General features: G+C 40.7%; 1 protein-coding gene across 1 annotated transcript in view; it reads left to right on the top strand.

Annotated features, from left to right (window-relative positions):
• The window catches only part of SLC16A10 (solute carrier family 16 member 10), a 117,477-nt gene that overhangs the window by 73,510 nt on the left and 28,220 nt on the right, over positions 1-15,747 (top strand). Inside the window, exon 3 of the mRNA XM_005684569.3 lies at positions 2,148-2,610. Within this exon, the coding sequence (XP_005684626.2) occupies positions 2,148-2,610 (463 nt within the window). The remainder of the gene's footprint in view (positions 1-2,147; positions 2,611-15,747) is intronic.

Here is a 15,747-nt window from a genome sequence, read left to right as displayed (position 1 = left end):
CAAGGGGAGATGCGGTATAAATTCCAAGTGTTGAACGGTGGACTGACCTTCTTTTCCTCTAGTTCAAATTCCGCCTTCTTAGGAAAGCCTTCTCTAGCAGTGCCAGATGGCTGCATCAGCGTCTCTTCTTTGAATACTTTTCCCACACATACTTGGTATCTTACTGATTTGCACGGCACTTACTCAGTTGTCAAACTTCAACAGTTTGAACCATCTGTTACTAAAGTGAAAATCAGAAGTGAGGAAGGATCCAGCAGCAGTGAAAATGCCATCACAAAGCTGATGTATTTCACTCTGCAGGAGAGATACCAAGGCTAATCTTAACAAGCACTCCGTATTTAAATGGTGTGCAAAAGAATGTCTCGATTGATGTCCGTGGCTCTCTGGTTTTCCAACTGACAGTTTTACAATAATGTAGTGTAACTATAGATATTGTCGTTGTTTATGACAATACTGTGCTGTCATTACTATTTTTAACATACACTTTGAAGAAGGCAGAGAAAAATGTATTTAGATTTTTCCTTTAAAATTGTTAAATAAAAGTAAATTGGCAGCTTAAGAAATTTGTTGCAGTTATCTGGAAAAATACTTGTGTGAAAAAACTGATGCAGAATGAGTGAAATATTATTTATATTGTGTTTTACATTCTTGTTATTTCAGGTAGGTGTCTTGTTTCACTAAGCAGACGAGAAGTAGGGCATAGCCACACTTAAAATATTTTTTTCACCAAGTATCTGGGACATAGTAGCTGTTAAATATGTTTATTGAATAAGAGTGGGGTTTTGGTAAAGAGTGATAAGAGTTAGGTAAGATTAATTTAGGAGAATTAGGGACTGGCTCTTGAGCCTGATTTGAAGGTGGTTTTAACGTAGATTAATAGGCGGGGAAAGGGCATCTCAGAGTGAGGGGACTGCCAGCCTGCCTTAATTTTATCAGATTCTAGAGTTCCTTGTGATTACCTCAGCATATTGCTAGGCTACAATTATTGTTTAAAATTTAATTATTAACCAACTTTATCTATCTTAGTTTTTATAAAGAGCTTGCCTTTACTACTGATACATAGCCTTCTGAATTTTCAAAAGAAAAAAACTTCAGCATTCTTTTACTCCTTAATTGTTTCAAAGAATGTAATGCTATGTTTCTTTAATTTCTTTTTTTTTTTAATTTCCTCCACTCTGCAGCCTCCTCTTGCTTTAGCCCTCTCTTTTCTTTTGTTCATTTTCTTTTTGTTGTTGTTGTTGCACTGTGCAGCTTGTGGGATCTTAGTTCCCTGACCAGGGATCGAACCCAGGCCTTTGGTAGTGAGAGTGCTGAGTCCTGACCACTGGACTGCCAGGGAATTCCTTTACTTTCATCAGAAGTGTGTAATTAAGTTATTTGGTTAAATATAGAATTCTCAACCTTTGATTATTTTTGTCGAGACCTGCCTGGCCTGAAAGCTTACAGACTGGGGTCAGTAGTGAATGCACTTCGGTTAGTAGTCCTGCAATCAGACTCTGATTTCTCATTATCTTGCACAACTCTGAGAACAGTGCAGCGCAGGGCGAAGGTTGGTCTGCAGCCCTTAGGCCAGCAAAATGCAGCAAACACACAACTGCTTGTCCGCGCAAACGTTCCTCGCATAAGCCTGGGGAGAAAATATCAAACGTAGCCTTCCCTTTGAGTAGATTGCTGATTAATAAGTCCCTGGGAAAATTCCATGAAGGAAAAGAGTTTTCATAGTTATATTCTACTTTTTTAAAGGCTTTTATTGAGACTAGGTTTTTTTTTTTGGTAGTTTAATCATTGTCAGTGTCACTGAGGCCCTTCCTGGTACCACTGTTTATTTTTGAGTTGGAGAGCATCACAGTTTTTACCCAGTGCTGCATGGTTCGCCTGAAGGTCGATAGAAAGAGGAGGAGGGATCAAATCACTGAGGACCTTATTGATCATTTCACATATTAAGGCATTTTTTATTATCTATTCAGATGAAATTAAAATATTGTAGTGTTGTATTCTTATTAAGATTTTAACCTCTTTTTGGTTAATTTTTATTTGTAGAAAATATGTTGATTAACTGAAACCCCCTTTGACCGTAAGGCTTTATTCTTCCAAGCACGTGATGAAAGTACTGAAAGCTGCTCTGCGTCTTTTTCGTCTTCGCACAGCTCCATCGAACCTCTGTACCTGACCTATGGGATCATATTTGCCTGTGGTTGCTCCTTCGCCTACCAGCCTTCCTTGGTCATTTTGGGACACTATTTCAAGAAGCGCCTTGGACTGGTGAACGGCATCGTCACCGCTGGCAGCAGCATCTTCACGATTTTGCTGCCTTTCCTCTTGAGGGTTCTGACCGACAGCGTGGGCCTCTTCCACACCCTCCGGGTCCTCTGCATCTTCCTGTTTGTCCTCTTTCTGGCTGGCTTCACTTACCGACCTCTTGCTTCCAGTGCCAAAGATAAAGACGGTACAACCAAAGGAGGCGACCGACTCTCCCTCTTTTCCAGGAGAAAGTTCAGTCCTCCAAAAAAAATTTTCAATTTTGCCATCTTCAAGGTGACAGCGTACGCAGTGTGGGCCGTTGGAATACCACTTGCACTTTTTGGGTACTTTGTGCCTTATGTTCACTTGGTGAGTACGCCTCTCTGGCTTTGCTGGTAACAGATATTATTATTTCATACAGAAAAGCTTCTCAGAAGAGCAAGAGAGCTCAGATTGAAGTTGGCCTTAAATGTTATCCTGGTTGTAATTCAGGGACCCTTGCAAGTCAAGGTCTCCTAAGACAAGGTCAGCACAGTCATCCGACCATTACATAGAGAATATGTTTCGTGGTATGCTTTGGTATTTAACAGATCGCCAAACCTACACAAACAAAACCAGCTTTGTTTTTTTTTTTTAAGAACGCTAAAATGTTGGAACAAATGTCATCTATACAAAAAAGTTGACAGGTCACTTTTTGTTCAAATGGCTTATTAATCATAATCAGGGACAAAGATGGTGCAATGATTTTGTCAACACCAATAAATTATTTTTCAACAAAGGGGTGCAAAAATTAGGTAAATAGTAAAAGCCAGTGACTTTGACACAAAGAAGCACTTTGTCTACTTGTGAGATACTTCTGAGAAAATGGGAATTCCGTTTGGAGGATTATTTGAGAAATGTTAGCAAGTTCCAAATAACCAAAGAGAGCAAGGGTTCATAGAAAATTAGGATTTCAAGTGCTCGGGCACTTTATATTGCTTACTTACATTGCAAAGGCAAATTTCAACCTCTTTATAATAGTAAGCAGTGTCTAAATTTGCCCCTGGCAAAATTTGCTCAAAAGTGCTTATTATTATGTTTCTTCCTTTATTCTTGTTGTTATGACTGAAAATATATTTATAGTTCAACATAGTTGATAAATGATAAACAAAAATGGTACTAGGATAAGCTTTTCTTTTATGTGTATACTGTGTGATTTGGAGTTTTTCTACCTTTCAGTCTACTTTTGGACGCTTGTGCAATTTTTCTGTAGTTAAAATTCTGGCGCAATTTGGCAGGGTAGTTCAGAGAATTACTGGGGTCAGGGGGTCAGCTAGTAAATGACATCATCAATCCTTTGTGGATCTAAGACAATTTGAATTCTTAATTCTCCTATTCTTTTTTTGCCAGAGGTTTTAAGGAGGCAGCTGGGATGAACAATGGGGAGACAAGGAGAGGACTAGTTTTTAGGACTCTGAACCATGAGGCATTTTGCAGAGACTAAATTACTAGGTAAAATGACCTGGTATGTCACGCCTATCACATATGAAGTCTGTGGCTACATCTTGATCTGAGAGTCCATTTTCACTCTTTTAGGAAGACATAGTTAAACCATCTGAAAATAGTTTAGAATATATACATATATACACATAGATCCACTGTGGGAAGATCAACCTTACCAGTTACTTCTTCCATAGCTTCCGTAGATAAGAAAACATTTGTCGGGTCCTTTTTAGAGATGAGTAGATTTTTTAAAAAAATTCTGTTTGTTACTATAACGTGAAAACCCTTAGAGAAATCAATATCTCAACTTTGCTGCTGCTGCTAAGTCGCTAGTACCTGACATTTACCAAAGGACAGTGGTAGTTGATTATCTAGTTACTTCTGGTAATTTCTAGTAATGTAATTTGTAAATTAATGTACATATATTATTTCATTTGACCTTCACAGTAAACCTGTGAGGTAGGCAGAATAATTAATATTAGCTCATGATTTACAGGCTGGGAAACAGATCCATCATTAACAAAGATTTTGAGCAGCTTCCTCAGAATCATGGCAGAGCAGGGGCTGGTTCCCTCCTGCTGTGTTTACCTGGAGAACACACCTGGCATGGTCTTCCTCTGGGGCATACCAGCTCCCGTCCCCAGATATACCACTGGATACCTCCATTGTATTGAAGGGGGAGTGAGTGTTCCCTAAGAAGTTTCGTAAATATGTTATTGGTCTTTTTCTTAAAGTAAATGAAATTTCATAATGAGTAATGAGTTAGACAGTGTTATAGTTACTACTGTCATCAGGAGGCTGTAAATCAGATTGTACACAGAACAACAAGGTCTCTGTTAACTCAGATAACAAACCAGGCCTTATTCTGCTCTACCTCCTTCCAGGCATGTTTTCTTACAAAATATGATATTTTTTCATTTGGGATTTTTCTCCCTTTTGAACTCTTATGGCACTAAAGCTGTGGTGGAGAGGAAAGCAGTTACATGCCGGGCAGGTGGTTTAAATCTCATGTTTGATGAGCACACTGAGTTTGTCACTGTGTTGTAGTTTAAGGTTTAGACTAGGGATATTTGATACTCAGTCCAGACTTCATGCAGTGGGACACCACCTCCCTCCTTAGAGGGGGGAAAAGGTGTCTGAACTCTTTCCAAGGACTGGTAAGATGGTGTTCAATTCATGTTGAATGTTGAAGGGAAAATGCCTGTAAGGCATAAGAACCTGTGCTTTAGGAGCATAAAATCTACTCTGAGTAGTAATATCGACAATTATAGTTTATAAAGGAATTTTACATACATTACCTTATATAATCTTCTCCACAGTGCAGTACCTGTAGTGTATCATCCTTATTTCATGAATGAGGCACTGAGAGGTGTGGAAACTCATCCAGGGTCACATGACACTGCGACTGGTAATTATTAGTGTACTGCTTTCATGCAAGAGGCAGTATTGCATAGTGAGGAAAACAGATGCTGGTTTTGTCCCTTTATACTTGGGTAACCTTAGGTAACAGACTCTAGCCATCAGTTTCAGCATCTATAAAATAGGGATAAATCCAGTTTTGCAGAATTGTTGTAAGGATGACAAAAAAAAAATGTATGTAAAGCATCTCTCTAGTTCTGGTAAAAAAAATGAGAGTTACTCAAATTTAACATGATGTGATGGTGAATTGTCTGGTTGTAGTGGGTGAGTCAAAGGAGAAAGATGGTATCTTCTTGGAAAAGTGGTTAGTAAAAGCTTCATAGGATTGGAATTGGTCCTTAATCATGAGCTTTGCTGTAAAAACTACATCTTTAATTAGGGAACTAGTTTCCCTAGTTTCTCTATCTAGGTCTCCTTTGAAGGATTCAGAAATACAGTGAAGTGCTTTCATGGTTATGTTAAAAATTCTAAGGTCACTTGCTTATTAGACTATATGTGATGATTTGAGAGAAAATATGTATGCTTTGTGGCATTCTTACTCACAGAGCAAGGTTGAAAGTTATCTTTTAGTAGCTGACTTTTAAAAATGAAGAATCATATTGCTTCCTAGAAGGGGTCAGATGTTCTGTTTTAAGCCTTCCCAGATGTAATCTCTACTGTGAGGGTATGAATCTTTTTTCTTTTAGTTTTATTGAGATATGATTGTCCTACAGCACGTAATAAGTTTAAGGTATACAGCATAATCATTTGAATTGTATACATCATGAAATGAATATCATAACAAGTTTAGTAAACATCCCATATCTCATAGATAGAAAATTAAAGAAATAGAGTAAGGGTACAAATCTTATATATTAATTTTGATGAGATATAACTTTCCAAATAACCATTCCCATTAGCAGCTGCTTTAGCTTTTCTGAATTGCCCTTTTTTTCCTGAGAGTTGCTTTGTTTTGTTTTCTAGGTTAAGGTGTTTTTTTTTTTTAACTTTTAATTTTGTATTGGTGTATAGTTGATTATCAGTTAATGTTGGTTTTTTATGTGTACAGCAAAGTGGTTCAGTTATACATGTATCCTTTTTCAAATCCTTTCCCCATTTAGATTGTTACATAATATTGAGCAGAGTTCCCTGTGTCATTGTTGGTTATCCATTTTGTCTTAATTTTTATTTTTTTAAACTCTTTATTTTGTCTTGGAGTATAGCCGATTAACAATGTTACAGTAGTTTCAGGTGAACAGCAAAGGGACTCAGCCATACATATACATGTATCCATTCTCTCCCAAACTCCTCTTCCCTCCAGCCTGCCACATAACATTGAGCAGAATTCCATATTGCTATTTGGCAGGTCCTTGTTGGTTATCCATTTTAATTATAGCAGTGTGTACGTGTTAATCCCCAACTCCCTTCCTACCCCTTCCCCGCTGTGTTTCCTCTCTGGTAACTGTAAGTTCATTCTTTAAGTCTGTGAGTCTGTTTTTGTTTTGTAAATAAGTTTATTTGTGTAACTTTTTTTTAGATTCTGTGACAGCATATTTGTCTGTCTTTGTCTGACTTCACTCTTTGTGACATTCTAGGTCCATCCGTGTTGCTGCCAATGGCATTATTTCATTCTTTTTAGTGACTGAGTAATATTCCATCGAGTGTAAGTCCCGCATCTTCTCTCTCCACTCCTCTGTCGATGGACATTTAGGTTGCTTCCATGTCCTGGCTGTTGTGAACAATGCTGCCGAGGACACTGGGGTGCAGGTATCCTTTTGGAGGATGTTTTTCTCTGGTTACATGCCTGGGAGTGGGATTGCTGGATCATATGGTAGTTCTATTTTAGTTTCTTAAGGAGCCTCCATACTGTTCTCCATGGTGGCTATACCAATTTACATTCCCACAAACAATGCCAGAGGGTTCCCTTTTCACACACCCTCTCCAGCATTTATTGCTTGTAGCTTTTTGATGGAGAAGGCAATGGCACCCCACTCCAGTACTCTTGCCTGGAAAATCCCACGGATGGAGGAGCCTGGTGGGCTGCAATCCATGGGGTTGTGAAGAGTCGGACACGACTGAGCGACTTCACTTTCACTTTTCACTTTCATGCATTGGAGAAAGAAATGGCAACCCACTCCAGTACTCTTGCCTGGAAAATCCCACGGATGGAGGAGCCTGGTGGGCTGCAATCCATGGGGTTGTGAAGAGTCGGACACGACTGAGCGACTTCACTTTCACTTTTCACTTTCATGCATTGGAGAAAGAAATGGCAACCCACTCCAGTGTTCTTGCCTGGAGAATCCCAGGGACGGGGGAGCCTGGTGGGCTGCCATCTATGGGGTTGCACAGAGTCGGGCACGACTGAAGCGACTTAGCAGCAGCAGCAGCAGCAGCAGCTTTTTGATAGTGGCCATTCTGACTGGTGTGACGTGACACGGCATTGTAGTCTTGGTTTGCATTTCTCTAATAATTAATGATGTTGAGCATTTTTCGTGTGCCTCTTGGCCATTTGTATATTAATATTTCTTTGGAGAAATGTCTGTTTGGATCCTCTGCCCATTTTTAGATTGGGTTATTTGCTTTTTTAAATTTGAGCTGCATGAGCTGTTTGCATATTTTGGAGATTCTCTCTTGTAGGTCACCTGGATTAAGGTTTTATGGCTGCTGCTTCTTCAGTTTTCCTTCACTAGCTTCCAGAAGCATGCTTTCAGTTTTCCTCCTACCTCTCCATCATTCCCCTTATTAATAGTTTCTTCTGGTTCCTTCCTTTTCACCCTGACTCTGAATAGCAAGGGACTTGCCTCTTGATCGTTTCCTGCGTTAATTCCAAATGACAATTTCATCTAATTTCCCGAGTTCAGATATCATGTATGTGCCAGTGGCTCAAAATGTGTATGAATTTAGTCTAAACCCGTTGATTGAATTCTTCACCCAACTTATATAGCTGACTGCTTCCTTAATATCTCCGCTTGGAGGACTGCTAGATGTTTCAGATTTAACATGAAGAGCCCTGAGGGTTATCCCCTGTCCTCCAAACCTGTTCTGCCCTCAGCCTTCCTTATCTCAGGAAGTGGCAATCCCATCAGACCCCAAACCTTGGAGGCATCCTGGGCGCCTCTTTCTTTCACACCATACTCCTAATCCAGACCAGAAATCTTGGTGGTTCTCCTTTCAAGATATATTTAGAATCTGTCCACTTCTCAACATCATCATTACTATACCTCTGACTGGGCCAGCATCACCCCTAGCCTGGATCACTGTAATAGACTCCTATCTGGTCTCCCCACCTCCTTCCTTGCCGTGGTGCAATCTGTGGTATGCAGAAACCACAGGTGTTCTTTCAACATAAGTCTCTCAGAATCTTTTAGTGGCTCCCCATTGCTCTGAGAGTAAAAACTAATGTCCTTCTGGAGGCTCTCAATGTAGGGTAAGGAAATTAGAGAAAGCGAGGTTCGGAGAAAGAACGAAACCTGCACTTTACAAGAACAAATCACCTTTAAAGAGGCGAGGAGGGGGGCAGCAGTCAGATTAGTGAGTTGCTACACTAACCCAAGAAAAGAGTAAGTGTATATAGGCATATATGTGGAAATCTACTGTCTTAAGGGGTCCTGTTCTTCTCCAAGGTTGTTCGGAGTAGTTATGTCCTAAACAGCTGGGGCAAGGAATTCTGGAGATCGGCCAGAGGCTGGGACCGGCTGGTTGCTGGGCGTAATCAATCTTAATGTCCATTTTTTTCTTCGGGTGAGAGAGTTCTTTGTTTTGTAGAGAATGGTGGGGAGGACCCAGAGGGGAGTTTTAACTCCAGGCTGTTTTGAGCGCCTAACTGTCCTTCACTCAGAGTCCTGCATGGTCTGTCCCCACCTGTCCCTGATCCCATCTGGCCCATCCCCCTCACGCACTCTGCTGGCTTTCCTGTTCGCCTTTTAATGAGGCTTGCCCTGACCCCCTGGCTAAAACTCCCTTCATCCATTTCCCCTCCGCACACTCCCAATCTCCCTCACCATGCTGTTTCTTTGTCATACCTTCCAATGTGTTACGTAACTTGATTGTGATGGTGATTGTCTGCTCTCTGTGTGTATACTGCTGCTAGAATGTAAATGTTGAGGCCGACCAAGGGTCCTTCTCTGCCTTGTTCAGTGAATGAACCCAAGCACCTAGCACAGTGCCTAACACAGCAGTGGGTGCTCAAATATTTGTTGAATGACTAAATATCTTATGGATTAATCAAAAGTGACACTATATAAGCACTGTTCATCTTCTCTTCATTTTGGTCTTTAAAATTCTCTACTATGATACTAAAATGATGTTTCACATGTTATGCCTATAGGACATGATGGTATTCATATCCACTCCACAGTTAATCAATAAGCTCAAACTCAGCAGACCTCAGACTTAAGTACCACTAATGCCGTCTGTTGATGGAGAGAAGAGTTGATGCGTTTTGCTTTTGACCTATAGCTCTGTATACATGTTGAAATTGAAAATTTATGAATGGAAGAACTGTGTGTGTCTCTGTCCCTGTTGTGAGTGTGTGGAAGGATGGAATGGCCGTGCCCATTAACAAGGAAAGCTAGACAGTTGGTGTGTGCTCTCCTGCATAGCAGCTGAAAATCTTGCCGAGCCTTGGGTGGTGTGAGTGAGAACAGAATGGGGATACAGGCCCAGAGCACTGGCCACAGGGCCGCCTCAGTCAGATGCCGATAAGTGCCTGTGAATGGCAGCAGCGATGCACCTCTTCTCAGCGGCATAGAACGTCCCATGCTCAGTATGGGAACGGTGACCTGGTTGTTATTGCTTTTACGTCTCTCCACCACTACTCGCCTTGAAAAGCAGCACTTGTGTTCTTTGAGTCCAGAACATACGGCAGTGAAGTTTTAGGTTTTAAGCTTTGACCCACATAGTTCTGTATCAGAGAGATGACTGACTCATGTGTTGAAATTTGTGTTTATTAGCTCATTTTCAAAAAACTCCATAAGATGTGTCGGTTTTGTGGCAGATAGTAACTGTCCTCAAAAGAAACTCTGATCTGGTATGAACATCCCACTTATCTGAGACCATGATTAAAGGCACCATTATTTGCCTGCTGACAGGGCAATTCAGTGGATACCAAGTCCAATTGTAATTGGGAACAAACAAGTTGTGTTTTTAAATTAGAAATGAAATCTGTAGGCAAACAAGCCAATCAATCCATGGGGCATGTAAAACCTCAGGAGAGATTTTATGGCTTTGATTAACGCCAGGTGCCCCGTGGCTCAGTGCTGGAATGCACCTGTTAGACCTCACTGTCCAGGTTACCACTGGCCACGTTGTAGTCACAGCAGGAATGTCACCCCAGGGTAGAGCTCAGGGTGCTGAGCCGTGTAAATAGGAACAGCAGACGTGCTCTTGTCTCCGTGTGGCTTCCTCAAACGGAGATTCAGGTGACATTTGTCAAGAATCTGTCATGTGCTGAGCATCTCCACAAAATCTCACATAACCATCACAAGGGTGAGGGTAACAAATCTCATAAATAACTATATACTTGGAGCCAAGGAAGCCACTTTGCTAAATAAGCTATGCTTAGTCAGCGTCACGCACTGTGTTTGCTCAGAGCTGGGACTTGAGCATGGGTCTCAGACTCTGAGTCTTGTGTTCTTTTTGTAGAGTTTGGTTCCCTCTTTGGATCACCTGAGAGGTGGAGTGCTGCCTACCATCAGCCGCATTGGGCCGGGACCAGGATTTTCTTTGGCTTGCATGTTTCCCCTCTGTTCTATCAGAACTAAGCACAGAAGCAGGGCTGGACCATCCAGGCACTCAGAGCACGCCGCACAGCCGTGGAGAGGATTCCGAGCAAATGGGCTGATGTGAATGACAGGGTGTCATGTAACTGTTCTGTCAGCCCCTGTGTCTCCTCTTTTGGTCTCTAGGACGTTGTGAATATGAGAAAATCAATTGCTTTTCTGTGACAAGCGGAACATGAAATATGCATAGCTTTTTGTTCAGGTTGGTTTTATACAATAAACATTAAGCATAGCCGAAGAAAAAATGGACAAATGTACAAATTTATAGTAAAATGTACAAATGTATTTGACTGATAAGAGAGTACTATTATAGGAAAATGCGAAGAAACAAACTGCTTGAATTTTAGAGTTACATAGAAACTCTGAAGACCCTGATAGGTCTTTAAGTATCGTGTGTGTGTGTGTGTGTGTGTGTGTCTGTGTGTGTCTGTGTGTGTCTGTGTGTGCGCTAAGTCACTTCAGTCTTGTCCAACTCTTTGCGAGCCTATGGACTGTAGCACACCAGGCTCCTCTGTCCATGGGATTCTCCAGGTAAGAATGCTGGAGTGGGTTGCCCTCCTCCAGGGGATCTTCCCAACCCAGGGACCAAACCTGCGTCTCTTATGTCTCCTGCATTGGCAGGCGGGTGTTTTTTCCTACTCGTGCCGCTTGGGAAGCCCTGTGAAGTGTCCTGAGACACTGAAGTGTCCTGAGAAGACCCAAAAAGCACTGGAGAAACTGTTCCTTCTCTTGTCCTCTCCCCATATCTATAATAATTTTTTCTTTTTTTTAAAATTGAAGTGTAGTTGACTTACAATATTATATTAGTTTCAGTTATATAACATAGTGATTCAATATTTGTATAGATTTTAAAATACATTTATTATAAATCTATATAAATTTATTTATAAATCTATAATAAAATTTATTGTAAGATATTTAAAGTTATTATAAGAGACTGGCTTTAGTCCCCACGCTGTACAGTATGTCCTTGCAGCTTGCTTAAGCGTAATAGTGTGTACCTCTTCATACCCTATTCCCTGTTTTGCCCCTCGCCCCTTTCCTCTCCCCAGTGATAGCCACTAGTTTATCCTCTGTATCTGTTTTCCTGTCTTGTTAATATGTAAATTTCACCAGGTCTTTTGTGTTTAATTGTCTCATGTTTTATTTTTTTAAATATAATATTCTGTAGAATAATCTCAAAATTTAACTGTAATAAGGATATTTGCTTTATCCTTCAACTCGTCAGATTAATATCAAAGTTTTTTCAAGTTTGAGGAACCTGAATTTAGCTGATAAGGGGTCCTATCCTGATTTTTCTGTCAACTAGAAAATAAATTCTTATGATAGAGAATTAACACAATAGAAATCTTAATTTGAAGACTCTTAAAGATATGAGGGTAAACCTGGACATTGCCTTTCACCCTGCATTTACCAGGTGGCTCTGGTGGGTGGAGAGATTGTCTGATCAATTGAGAGTGCCTTCTGCTAGTTTTAACCTTCTCTCTAGGTTCTGGGACATCTCCTTGGAAAAGCTCTCACAGACACTAACTCCAGTGATTACAGAGTATCAGGGGAGAAGGTAACTTACGTATTCATGATGTAGGGAAGTGTCTTTAGATCCAAAGAAAGTTTGAGGGGTGCACGTCTCTTAGGTATCTGTCCCTTTTCCCCTTTGCTTTCCCTGCTTTCCAGCCCCATTGTCTGTATCTAGTTTTTTCACTCCTCTACATTTTGGCAACTCACTTATCATCAGAAAATTTACATTCCCTCATAACAAATTGGAGAAAAGCTCATTTAACGGTAGCTAGTTTGGAGGCAGAATTGCAAACATGGACAACTGATGTGCAGTTACGTAATCCAGCTGTGTCTGCATTCATGTCAAGTTGAGCTGATTTATTCTCAGAGTAACAGGGCCAGAACAACTGCAGCATTCAATCTTCAGAGCGTGGTTTAGCATCTGGTATGCCCAGTCATCACAGCCACATGAGGGCTTATTGTAAACTCTTAAGTTTCTTTTAAACGTAGTATTTTTATTTCCCACACTTGTACTAATATTTACTTTCTAAGACTATCCCAGAAGTATTATCTCTTGCTGGAGCCTCAGAGCCACCCTACGAGATGGGCAGGATCAGATTCCATTTAGCAGGAGAGGAACTGGACTTGGGGTTGTTAAGACAACTTGCTCAGGGTTGTAAGGCTGGTCGCCTGGTGCAGCTGAGGCTTGAGCCTGGTTTTCTTACATGTGTGGCTTTGAAGTAAAATATAAATATTTAAATGCCTTTTTAAAAAAGTGTGACAGTAAATTAGGAGTTGAATAGAGTGTACAGGTCATTTAATGGTATTAAAAAAAAAAAACTGGTAAAGTAGTTAAGACACAGAAAGGTTAAGTTGCTTGCCAGAAGTCACATAGTTATAAAAATGGTAGAACCTGACACCCATAGCATGCAAGAATATCCATGGAAAATGAATGGAAGCTTATCCTAGCCTGAAATGTGTATGTAGTGGAAACTGAATCTTTGGAGGAATGAAGCTGGCTTATCCAACACAACCCTCATCAGTTTATGGGGTTCATTTCCCAATCTGGAGGTCACTTCACCATCTTGACACAGTCCAGGTCTTCAAAGTTGCCAGCAGCGATTGTACTGGTTTTGTCATCTTTCTTTCGTGGATATATTTAGAGCTCAAAGTTGTAGTTACTGTGTGGCTGAGCCCGGAGAATGCAGGCTTCGTAGCCGAATTCATCTAAACCAAAGGTTACTGTATATGGGGCCGGGTCTGGGCAGCTGCGCTGACCTCACCTGCTTTGTGTATCTGTTTCTTGTAAGGTTCTGACAGGAGAAAGGCCTGGAGGCCCATTACATGCCCTTAGCCCTGGGAGGGTGATTGCAGAGTTTTGGAAACATTTAAAAAATGACTTCCAATGGGATTATATAATCTGAAGAGTTGCCCTATCTCAGTCTTCTGGCACTATAACCAGATAAAAGAGGCAGAGTTGACATTTTAATTTTGTTTTTAGCCTGGATGCTAAACAATAAAGTCTAAATACTAGGGGTTAAATTTCATTTTTTCCTTCCCTTCCTCCCTTCTTTTCGTTCTTGATTTTGGATTTTTATTCTGATTATCTTTATTGTTACTTTGACATTTATTAGCTATGCAGAATGTTTTGGTACTTTGCAGAATAAAAAATAATCAAGACTTTTCACCAAGATTTTCTAATTTAAGTAATTTTTGTTTTTTCATTCAAAAGCATGCTTATAAAATTTCCTTGACAACAAGAGTATTTCTTTGTATAGTGTATTGTTTTAAATATCAGAATTAACCATTAAGATTCACTGTGTGCTTATCACACACACACACCCACCCCCCACCCCCACCCCCCCACACACACACCCGCTAAATTTTTTCTCTATTATGTGGTCTGGAAATGTTTTGTTGTTCATTTATTTCCATTTCATTTCATTCATTCATTCCCATCCCAGTGGACTTTCCCAAAAATATGAAGGAATTCACTTCACAGATATATTTTCTGATTCAACTCTCACAGCAGCCTTTTATGAGGAAAGCAGCATTGATACTGGTCTCTCCTACTAATAGATGGGAACCTGGACCAAAAGAGAGGTTTTCTTTTGCTCAGAGTTTCACAGTAAGGGGCAGGGGTGTTACTAGGATCGAGTTAGGGTGAGTTATTCCTTCCTGTCTCTGCTGTATTTTCTCGCATGTGTGTGACCTCCCTCTCAGGAATTGCGACTCGGTTGTGCAGATTCAGATTGAGCAGATTCAAGTGCATACCTGATAGATACTCACCGGGCACCTGTGGGTGCCTTTAGATGTTGGGATTGCAGTGCTGAGAAAGGATGTAGTCTCTACTCTCAGGGAGCTCAATAAACAGTAACCTTGTGAATAAACAAGGTAGTTTTGAAATAGTGGCATTTTCTTTGAAGGCAGTAAAATGAGGTGGAAGGTGATGGTGGGATGTAACCTCAGTTTGTAAAGTCGGCGATGACCTCTTTGAGGAGGTGCTAGTAGGCGCATTCTCTGGGTGAAGGGCAGCAGTAGGTATTCAGAAGACAGAAAAATGAGATGGCTTCCTGCTGCCCATAGAAGCCTGTGGCTTGGAAATTCTCTAGTTTCTGTCTTTAAGGCCAGCCAACAGTCAATGAATTTTTTCATTCAACTTATTTTTATCTGATGTATTATATTAAAATCTGCATGTTAGAAATGAAAAATTCTTGCCCAGGACCCAAGCATTGCTTTTTCTGCAGATACTTCATTCACTACTTACATCTTCTAACTCAGTCCCTCAGTTCTCCTGCGGTTATTACATGAGTGAGTAGATACCCTCTCACCATCACTTTATCACCACTTTTTTCAGATTTTTTTCAGTGGTGTCTGTGCTTTTCTTGCTTTTCTAACCTTGCATTTATTTCCCTGCAGATCTCACCATCTGCTGCAATTTGACTACTCAGGTTAGTGAAAATTTGCCCGTTTACCAGTTTTGTGCCTTAGGCAGTATTCACCAGCATTCTCCTACTTGAGATGAATAAGGATCCTTACTTCTCTGGCCACTTGTGACTCATTAATGGTGAAGTTCCATATCTATAGAACAGTTTCATCCAAAAAAAGCTAGCTGGTTTTTTGAGTATTTTTTTTCTTCTGAATTGTAGTATACTAGCATAGGATCCGGAGAAGGTAGTGGCACCCCACTCCAGTACTCTTGCCTGGAAAATCCCATGGACAGAGGAGCCTGGTGGGGCAGTCCATGGGGTCGCTAAGAGTCGGACACACTGAGCAACTTCACTTTCACTTTTCACTTTCATGCATTGCAGAAGGAAATGGCAACCCACTCCAGTGTTCTTGCCTGGAG

Source organism: Capra hircus, chromosome 9 (assembly GCF_001704415.2).
Source record: "Capra hircus breed San Clemente chromosome 9, ASM170441v1, whole genome shotgun sequence".
Classification (NCBI taxonomy): domain Eukaryota; kingdom Metazoa; phylum Chordata; class Mammalia; order Artiodactyla; family Bovidae; genus Capra; species Capra hircus.
Note: the sequence above shows the minus strand (reverse complement) of the source record. Positions and strands in the feature narration are given on the sequence as shown.